Raw genomic sequence first — 10,000 nt, 5'->3', positions numbered from 1 at the left:
TTAATTAATTAATTAATTAATTAATTAATTAATTAATTAAGTATATATATAACTAAATAAATAAATAAGATAAATAAAATAAACAAATAAATAAATAAATAAATAAATAAATAAATAAATAAATAAATAAATAAAATAAATAAATAAATAAATAAATTTGTTACCTCCTTCTGCTGCTGCTGGAGTTCCAACATCTAAGTTTTGCAGCGCCACAACTTGGACAGTTAGTTTGCTGTCTTCTGTCTGAATTCAAATTTAAACATTTTAAATAAATAAATAAATTAATTAATTAATTAGTTAATTAATTAATTGATAAAATGCATTTAAATGCATGCTTGCGAGCTGAAGGACCCAGCAGCAGCAGCAGCAGCAGCAGCAGCAGCAGAGCAGCAGCAGAGCAGCAGCAGCAGCAGCAGCAGCAGCAGCGGCAGCAGCGGGAAGAACAGGTGCCAGAGAGAGGCAGGAACAAGCAAGCAGCACAGAGCCCGCAGCAACAAACTCCCCAAACCGCAAAGCAGCAGCAGCAGCAGCAGCAGCAGCAGCAGCAGCAGCAGCAGCAGCAGCAGCAGCAGCAGCAGCAGCAGCAGGCTCACTGCAGCAGCGTTTGGGTCCAGGGCCAAAGCCGCCAGGTGGCTTTCGGCTTGCTGCAGCATCATTTCCGCGCTGTCGAGTTCAGCCCTTGCGGACTCCAAAACTGCCAGCAGCTCGCGCCGCTGCAGCAGCAGCAGCAGCAGCAGCAGCAGCAGCAGCAGCAGCAGCAGCAGCAGCACAGAGCTGTCTGTACACCTCACAGGCCCCGCAGCAGCCCCACTCCTCCCCGCAACACTCAGCAGCAAATCTGCCACTGCCCCCCAGCACAACTTCCCTTCAAAAAACGCAAAACCGCTGCTGCTGCCGCTGCTGCTGCTGCTGCTGCTGCTGCTGCTGCTGCTGCTGCTGCTGCTCGTACCCGCTTCATGTAGGCCTCCAGGAAAACGCGGCCGGTGATGTGGGGCTCTCGAAAGCCTTTGAAGGAAGAAAGCGCTGCGTAAATCCGACGCAGCATTTCCTCGTCGTACTGCCGGCTCGAACTCTGCAGCAGCAGCAGCAGCAGCAGCAGCAGCAGCAGCAGCAGTAGCAGCAGCAGCAGCAGCAGCAGCTGTAGCAGCAGCAGCAGCGGTAGCAGTGGGAACAGCAGTAGCAACAGCAGCAGTCGCAGAAGTAGGAGTGCAGCAGCAGCAGCAGCAGCAGCAGCAGCAGCAGCAGCAGCAGCAGCAGCAGCAGCAGCAGCAGCAGCAGAATCACAGCAGCAGCAGCAGCAGCAGCAGCAGCAGCAGCAGCAGCAGCAGCAGCAGCAGCAGCAGCAGCAGCAAACCCGGAGGCGGGTGAGAAGGTCCGAAAGGGTCAAAATGGACTCTGGCAAAATTCCGCATTTTTGGAAATCATCATAAAGGAGGCGTCTGAGCAAAGAGCAGCAAAAAGAAATTAAAATAAATAAATTGAAATAAACTGCAGCAAAATAAAAAAGAAGAAATTAAAAATTAATTATTTAAAATTTAATTTGCTGCTGGGAGTTAAAAGGACTCAAACAATAAATGCTGCTTCTGCTGCTGCGCAGGCTCGGTGCTGCTGCTGCTGCTGCTGCTGCTAATGCCGTTGCTGCTGCTGCTGCTGCTGCTGTTCATGCTGCTGCTGCTGCTGTTGGTGCTGTTGCTCATTTTGCTGCGGGGAATGCTGTTGTTGCTGCTGCCACTGTTAATGCTGCTGCTGCTGCTGCTGTTCATTGTCGTTTCCCGCCGCTGCTGCTTGTGCTGCTGCTGCAGCGGCTGCAGCCTGTGCTGCTGCTTGTGCTGCTGCTGCTTGTGCTGCTGCTGCTGCTGCTGCTGCTGCTGCTGCTGCTGCTGCTTCACCTTTCGACTTCCTCCATAGCATCTCTGCTTTCCTGGATGTTGTCTGGGGGCGCAATGAAAGCATCTTCGATGGTTTCGTTGGTCCCTGCATGCAGCAGCGCGCAGCAGCGCGAAAAGTTGAATTGGATTCAAAAACGCGAAAAAGAGACCAAAATGAGCGCCTCGCGGCTTTCTGCTGCCGCCAAAATTAAAATAAATGAAAAATTTGAATTTAATTTCGCAAAATTGAAGCTGGAGTCGCGCGATTCTCCCCGGATTCCGGATTTGGACTTTGCGGTTTCGGAGTGCTGCTGGCGGGGCAACAGCGAGCAAATTGTCGCGTCTGCTCGCTGTCTTGGGACTTTTCGAAGATAAAAACAAATTATAAATGCTAAAATGAAGTAAGTTTTGCATTATTGGCGGCGAATTTTGAAAAGTGTCGACGGATCGGCGCGGCGGCTGCCGCGGACGCGCCGGAGCTGCGCATACACCCGAACGCCGGAAACGGAAAGCTGCGGAATACGCGAAAAGTACACCGCAGACTCACCCAGGGAAAAAGACTGGAAAAGGTGACTCATTTTTGCATTTAATAAAGGGTTTTAATGGCGATTTTGCTGCGGGAGAGCGCCGGGAAGCCGCGGCGGCGGAGCTTTGCAAAAGCCGCGTGCAGGTGCTGCCAGTCGCCGAGAGGAACTCCCAGCCCGCGCCGCAATCCACTCTGTCGAGTCTTCGAAAAAGTCAAACAAATTCTCAAACAAATTCAACTTGAAAAGAAAACAAAGCCGGAAGTTTCAGCGCAGGCCGCAGCAGGCGGCGGCGGGGGCTTCGGAGTGTCTGCCGAACCACCAGCGCTGCGTGACCAGCCGCTCGCCTCCGAAGATGTTCTTCTTTTTGCACTAATTTAAATTATTAAATGCATTTAATTTCGCATTTTTAATTCTATTTCCCGGAAATTAACTCCAGTTCTCCGGAAATCTTGAACGGCGCGGCGCCCGCTGCCCAGCGCCGCGCAGTGGTTCGGCGGCGGCCGTCAACGCCGCAGCAACTGCTCCGCCGCTGCGTTTCGAATTTATTTATTATTTCAAATTTATTTATTTATTTTGAATTTATTTATTTAATTTGCATTAATGGGCTTTTAAAAGCTGTTTTTAAACGAGGATTGGCCGCAGCAGCAGCAGCAGTTCCAGCAGCAGCCGACTGCCGCTGCGGCGAGCGGGGGGCCCGCGAAAACTCGAGAAAACCCCAGATAATTGCATTTTTTTCCTTTTTTCAATGTTTAAAACTTCTTTAATGTTTATTTTTAACTAATTTTGACAATTTATTCCACAAAAAGTCCCAATTTCCGAAGAAGTGGCTGCGCGGAAGAAACCAGTCCTGTCTTGCGGATTCAGGTGTATGCGCAGCTGCTCCCGGTGTCTGTACCGACTGAGCGCCACTGCTGCTTCCGCTTTTCACTTTTAATTCATTTCGGAGAATCTTTTTATTTATTTTCGAATATTTCCTTTTTTATTTTCTTTAAAATGAAGTATTTCTTTTTCTGGAGCTTCGCCTGAGAGGCGCTGGCTGCGGGTCTTGTTGAAATTGAAAACTAAAAAGTTTGAAAAGCCTCTTGGGGCTTTTTTTAAATTAAAAAGACATAATAGATCCCCTGAGATGGGGCTGCTAGCTGCAGCGCTAGCTAGCTAGCTAGCTAGCTAGCCAGCTAGCTAACTAGCTAGCTAGCTCGCTAGCTGCACTCAGGACAGCACAAACCAACTAGCTGGCTAATCCCGGGGGAGCACAAGCCGGCTAGCTAGCTAGCTAGCTAGCTAGGTGGCTAGCTAGTCCCAGAACAGCATAAGCCAACTGGCTAGCTAGTTAGCTAAGCCAGGAACAGCAGGAGCCAGCTAGCTAGCTAGCTAGCTAAGCCAGGAGCCCTAGCTAGCTGGCTAGCTAGCTAGCTACAATGCAGTTGAGCCCTGAACAGCACAAGCTAGCTAGCTAGCTAGCTAGCTAGCCAGCTAGCTAGCCAAGCCTGCAGCAGCTAGCCAGCAGCAGCAGCAGCAGCTGCTGCGCAGCTTGCCAGGCAGCCACTTGCTTTATTTTTAGTTTAAACTTCAAAAAGAATTATTTGAAACTTTCAAATAATGAATTTAAAAAAAGAATTTTCCACTTTTGAAAAACGCATGCAAAATGAGAATTTGGAGATTTGCATTTGGACTTTCTCTCCCCCCTTTTATTTTCAAATTTCTCGGAATTAAATTCGACTTCTTTATTTTATTTTCTTCAATTTGGATTTCTTTTTATTTTGTTTTCTTCAAATTTGATTTAATTTTATTCTTTTCTTCAAATTGGATTCAATTTTATTTTATTTTCTTCTAATTGGATTTCATTTTATTTTGTTTTCTTCAGATTGGACTTCTTTTTATTTTCTTTTATTCAAAATGGATTTCTTTGTATTTTATTTTCTTCTAATTGGATTTCATTTTATTTTGTTTTCTTCAGATTGGACTTCTTTTTATTTTTTTTTATTCAAAATGGATTTCTTTGTATTTTATTTTCTTCAAATTGGATTTAATTTTATTCTTTTCTTTAAATTGGATTTCTCTTTTTTTCGTTTTCTTCAAATTGTATTTCCTTTTATTTTCTTTTCTTCAAATTGGATTTAATATTATTTTGTTTTCTCCAAATTGGATTTAATCTTATTTTCTTTCCTTCAAATTGGATTTAATTTTATTTCTTTTCTTTAAATTTGAATTAATACTATTTTCTTTTCTTCAAATTGGATTTAATTTTATTTTCTTTTCTTCAAATTGAATTTAATTTTATTCTTTTCTTTAAGTTGGATTTCCTTTAATTTATTTCGCAAGAGTTTCATTTCTTTGTTCAGCGCTGCGTATCTGGGGTGTATCGACACCTCCGGAAGCGCCGCGGGCTCGCGGGCTTTCTTTTGTCAGTTTTGAATTTGGAGTTCATTTAAAAGAACTTCATTTGAATTAAATTTGAAACTTTGAATTAAATTTGAAGAAGTCCGAAGGGGTTTTCTTTTCCTTTCGGGACCTTTTTGCTGCCGCAAAGCCCTGCAAAGCCCCAGCTTTCCGTCTTGCTGCAGCAGCTGCAGCTGCTGCAGCTGCTGCAGCAGCTGCAGCAGCTGCAGCAGCCTTGCTGCTGCAGCAAGACAGCAAAAGAGGGAAGCTCGAAAGCCGCTGCTGCTGCGCCAGCCAGGCCCTTTCGAAACTCCCCTTTTGCTTCCTTCTGCTGCTGCCAAAAGCGAAGAAGAAAATCCGAAAAGAAGAAAAACTGTCGGCTGCTTTTCGCGGCCAGGTTTGGCGCGTTCCGGCTGCGGTGTACGTACACCTGAACGCTGTGCAAGTTGCAGTTTCCTTTCGCCGCCTCTTTCGGAAAGCCGCGAAGGCAGAAGGCGAATTTTGGGGGACTTTGAGCTGCAAAAGTCTGCAATTGTGTTTTATTTTGTCTTTAAAGTCCCTTTTTGCATTTATTTTCCAGTTTTTCCCGCGAACTGGAAAGTCTAGCGCTCGACTTGCACTGCTTTCGGCAACGAGCCGCCGCAGCGGTCCACTGGGCTCCGCCGGCGCGCAGGGGCGCCCCGAGCGGCTTAATCTGCTGCAAAAGAATAAATAAATTAAAATAAAAACAAAAAACAAGTTTTGGACTTGAAAACGCGGAGTTTGCCCGCGCGGCTTTCCCCGGGGCCCCCCTGGGCTGCTGACGATGGCCACGCCGAGCTGCTGCTGCGCTGCTGCTGCTGTCGAGCCGCGAGCTGCTGCTAGAAAGGTTCTTTTGCAGTAATTTCGAATTTAAAAGATCAAAAAGGACTTTAATTTGTCTGTGCAATAACTTTTCCAGGAGTTCGCCGCCGTTGCCGATTGCCCCGAAAAAGCCGCACGAGTGAGTCCAATCGAGAGCAACAGCAGCTTCTCCCGCAGGGAAGCTGCTGCTGCTGCCTTCTTGCGGATTGTTGCAGCAGCAAAACTCTTTTTCAAGCTCTCCAGCCTTCAAAGACTCCCGCTGCTGCTGCTGCTGCTGCTGCTGCTGCTGCTGCTGCCGCCAGCCACGCCTCGCGCTGCTGCTGCCCAGCCCGAAGCCACTCAGCCCAAAGCCCGCAGCCCTCAACGCCGCTGCTGCCCTTCTCCCTCTGCAGGCAGCCTCACGGGGTGTCTGCAGCAGCAGCCGGCGGCGCCAGCTGCTGCTGCTGCTGCTGCTGCTGCTGCTGCTGCTGCTGCTGCTGGGAGGCTGCAGCGGCCGCGAGGGCGCAGGCAAGCTGCACAGCGCGGCTGCTGGAGCCTTGAGGGCTTGCGTGCTTCTTTCGCATGCGCCGACTCTGCATGTGCTGCTGCTGCTGCTGCTGCTGCTGCTGCTGCTGCTCTTCTCAGGGCCTCTCCGCCGCAGGAGCCACAGGGACTGCAGCCTGCAGCCTGCAGCAAACCCGCCGCCGCCCTTTGCTGCTTCTGGTGAGTTTCCCTCCTTAGCCAGTTTGCTGCTAGCTTTTCCTTAGCAACTGCAGCGCAGCACGAGCAGCACTTCAGCAGCTAGAGTAGCCTAGCAGCAGCAGCAGCAGCAGCAGCAGCAGCAGCAGCAGCAGCAGCAGAGCGCCTCGGGGGCCCCACATGCGGCCCTGTGCCCGCCATGTTCTGGTGGCGCCGCCACGGGGGGCCCCCCACCAGCAGCGCCCCAAGCAGCGAAGCCCCCAGCCCGGCGGGGGCCCCCGAGGGGGCCCCTGAGGGGCCCCCCGAAGAAGCCCTCGAGGGGGCCCCCCTCTGCCTCTCCCTCCCCCTCCCCTCGGGGGCCCCTGAGGGGGCCCCTGAGGGGGCCCCTGAGGGGGCCCCTGAGGGGGCCCCTGAGGGGGCCCCTGAGGGGGCCCCAGAGGGGGCCCCTGAGGGGGCCCCTGAGGGGGCCCCCGTCTGGTTTTCGCCCCGCAGCCCTTTGAGCGGGGCCTGCAGCCCCGCAGCAGCAGAAAGGGCCTCCTCCTGTGGGGCCCCGCCTCGGGATCGGATCCCGGGGGGCCCCCCCGTTCGGCGGCTGAGGAGCTGCGGGGCCCGGCAGGGGCCTGGGGGCCCCCAAAGAAGGTCTTTTCTCTCTGTGGAGTACCCGGGGGCCCCCAGCTGGGGCCCCCCCCACTGGGGGCCCCCCAGCTGGGGGCCCCCCGACTGGGGGCCCCCCAGCTCCCCTGCAGCTGGCTTTGCCTCCCCCCGGGGCTCCCCAGCCCCCTCGGCCTGGGGCTCTCCCCAGAGCGAAGACTACTTGAGTACATGCAGCGATGTGCATGCAGCAGCTCCGGAGTTTCCCTCTGCTGCTGCTGCTGCTGCTGCTGCTGCTGCTGCTGCAGCAGAGGGCCAGGCCCGGCTGCTCTCTGCTCCCGCTGGTCTGCTTCCTCCTTCTCTGGAGACAGCCGCAAAACTTGTCAGGTCCTTTTCGCTGCCCCTTTTGGGGCCCTCGCTGGAAGCCCCGACCCCAGAGCCAGAGGGGGGCCCCTGGGGGGGCCCCTGGGGGGGCCCCTGGGGGCCCCCCCTCTGGGGCCCTGCCCTGCCGCAAGCAGCGGGGGGCCCCTGGGGGCCCCCTGAACACCCTGCAGCGGCTCTGCCTGCTGCTGCTGAAGAGGGGGGAGGGGACATTCAGGCAGGGGCCCCCCAGGGGCCCCCTGGAGGCAGCAATGCAGCAGCCTCTGGGGGCCCCCTGGGGGCCCCTCAGGCTGCTGAGCTGCTGCCTGAAGCCGGGGCCTCCGACAGACAGCCCTCTGCTGCAGCAGAGCTGCTGGGGTCAGTGCTGCAGCAAGTGCTGCAGAGGTGCAGCAGCGGGGGGGAGCTGGAGGCCCCCAGCAGCTGCTTCTGCAGCAGCAACCCCGACCCCAGCTTTTTGTCTTCAGCTGCGGGAGAAGAAGAGCAGCAGCAGGACCTGGCCCATTTTGAGGCCCGAGGGCCCGCAACTGCTGCTGCTGCTGCTGCTGCTGCTGCTGCTGCTGCTGGCGCCCAGCCAGTGGAGCCCCGAGAGGCTTTAGCTGAAAGGCTCCAGCCAGAGCTGCAGTGGACCCGACAGCGATCTGCGCCGGACGCCCCCAACGCCGCAGCAGCAGCAGCAGCAGCAGCAGCAGCAGCAGCGGCTGACTTGTACAGGAAGAAGAGAAGCCGAAGTTTGTCGCCGTCCAGCGCTGAGGCGCTGCAGCCGCGCCTGCAGGCAGCAGCAGCACAGCCACGGGAGATCTTTTCTGAATTTCCAGTGAGCAGCAGCAGCAAAGACTCAGCAGAGGCAGCAGCACTTGAGGCTGGCCAGAAGATCCTTTTGGGAGAGAATTCGGGGCCCCAGGAAATCTCTTCTCAGACTCTCGATGCCCCAGCAGCAGCATCCGGCTGTGCGCAGGAAAGCAGCAGCAGCAGCAGCAGCAGCAGCAGCAGCAGCAGCAGCAGACGCGGTGGAAGCGAGGGCTGCAACAGCCGCAGCGGAAGCGGCATCTTCAGCAGCTGCACCGTGAGCCGTAAAAGCAGCGACAGCAGCTGCAGCTGCAGCAGCTGCAGCTGCAGCAGCAGCAGCAGCAGCAGCAGCAGCGGCAGAAGCTCCTGCAGTTCAAGCAGCAGCTGCCTGAGTAGCAGGGAGATATCTCGGGAAGATGAGAGTTTCTGCAGCCGACTCAGCTCCAGCAGCAGCTCCAGCAGCAGCAAAGCCAGGAGCAGCTCGCCGCTGCTGATGGCGTTGGAGGCCTCTCAGGCCAATGAGCTTTCACCAGAAGCCCCGCCGGACTTCCTGGAAGCAGCAGCAGAAGCAGGCGGCGCCCAGTGCAGCAGCAACGGCAACCCGCACGCCGACAGCAGCACCAGCAGCAGCAGCAGCTGCAGCAGGAGCCACGAGGAAACGGCTCCCGCGGAAGGCGAGGGGATCAGCAGCAAATCCAGAGAAGACAGCGGAGAAGCCAGCCCCGGCAGACAGCAGCAGGAGCCTCTTATTCCCAGAGGCCAGTGCGCGCCGCCTGAAGCGCCGCCAGAGGAGGAAGCAGCAGAGGAGCCGCAGCAGCAGCAGCAGCAGCAGCAGCAGCAGCAGCAGCAGACTTGCATTCTTGAGGAGAGCAGCAGCTCTGGGCAGGCCGAGCCGGGCCTCAGGCGCAGCAAAGGACAGCCAGAAAGTTCGCAAATGCACTTTGGGGAAGAAGAGAAGGCCTCGGAAGCAACAGAGCCAAAGGCGCAGCCCGGCAGCCGCCGGCGCTGCACAGCGGCCTCTGCAGGCGCGGCCACGCCGCCTGCGGACTCGAGTTTTTGCGGGCTTTCCATTCCAGCTGAAGTCTCGAAAGAAAGTCTTTTCAGAGGAAAAGCAGAAAGGGAATTTGCAGAACCCAAAGAGCAGCGGGAAGCGCCAGCCGAACAGCCGGCCGGCGCTGCAGGAGGCTTCCATGATAAACTTGCTGATCAGCAGCCTCTGGCGGCTGGAGTGATCCTCCTGGCCCCTCGCGAGCAGCGAGAAGCGGCGGCGAAGCCGGAGGAAAAGGGGGTCATAGCGAAGCTGCTGGAGCACTTGTACCAGCATCGGGGGGCCTACGGCCCTGCAGCGAAGCCACGAGGCAAAGAGGAATCCGCAACAACTGCGGAGGGAGAGGCCGACGCAGCTGCGCTCGAAGACACGCAGCCCCTCAGTGAAGCCTCCAGTGTGGGGGGACTGAGGCTGCCTGCAGCCTCCAGCCAGCAGCGCCGCAGCTTCTCCGCCGATCTTCAACAGGAGGCTCCGCTGCAAAGCCAGCAGCAGCACCGCTGCTTTGATCGCGCAGCAAACGAAACCGAAACTGACTTGGCAGCAGAAACTCACAGCAGCACCGCACCCGACAGCGGCGTAGGCCGCCAGGAGAGCGCCACGCCCATTGAAAGCCCACGATTGCAGCTAGAAAAAACAGATCAGCAGGCCCCATTCGTGCACTCTCTCGCAGGCTCTGTTGGACACCCTCCAGAATGTCAGATGAGCCAATACGACAGGAATTCAAGTCCTCCGATGATTCCCGTTGCTGCGGCTCCCTCGTTCTGGACCTCTCTCGGATCTGCTGCAGAGAGCAGCGAGGCAACTGGAAATTTCCAGGATGCGTCGGAAGATGCGGAAATAGAGCCTAAAAAGCCTGATCACCAGGTTTCAGTTGCACATTCTCGTGAACGATCTGCTGC

General features: G+C 54.7%; 3 protein-coding genes across 3 annotated transcripts; 1 reads left to right on the top strand and 2 right to left on the bottom strand.

Annotated features, from left to right (window-relative positions):
• Nucleotides 1-826: 826 nt before the first annotated feature.
• On the bottom strand, nucleotides 827-2,446 carry ENH_00084580 (hypothetical protein, conserved; the record flags this gene model as incomplete). Its single annotated transcript, XM_013583526.1, has 4 exons — nucleotides 827-1,072; nucleotides 1,355-1,439; nucleotides 1,890-1,974; nucleotides 2,416-2,446. The coding sequence occupies 4 exons, from the start codon at nucleotides 2,444-2,446 to the stop codon at nucleotides 827-829; spliced, it is 447 nt and encodes a 148-aa protein (XP_013438980.1).
• A 2,878-nt stretch (nucleotides 2,447-5,324) lies between these two features.
• Nucleotides 5,325-6,180, bottom strand: ENH_00084570 (hypothetical protein, conserved; the record flags this gene model as incomplete). Its single annotated transcript, XM_013583525.1, is given in 2 exon segments — nucleotides 5,325-6,014; nucleotides 6,019-6,180. Coding segments are annotated over 2 exon segments (852 nt in total).
• A 314-nt stretch (nucleotides 6,181-6,494) lies between these two features.
• On the top strand, nucleotides 6,495-10,000 carry ENH_00084560 (hypothetical protein, conserved; the record flags this gene model as incomplete). The annotated part of the gene is made up of 1 exon (XM_013583524.1): nucleotides 6,495-10,000. A coding segment is annotated over one exon (3,506 nt), but the record flags the coding sequence as incomplete, so codon positions are not given.

This window comes from Eimeria necatrix, genomic scaffold (genome assembly GCF_000499385.1).
Source record: "Eimeria necatrix Houghton genomic scaffold, Enh_scaff965, whole genome shotgun sequence".
NCBI lineage: Eukaryota > Apicomplexa > Conoidasida > Eucoccidiorida > Eimeriidae > Eimeria > Eimeria necatrix.
Note: the sequence above shows the minus strand (reverse complement) of the source record. Positions and strands in the feature narration are given on the sequence as shown.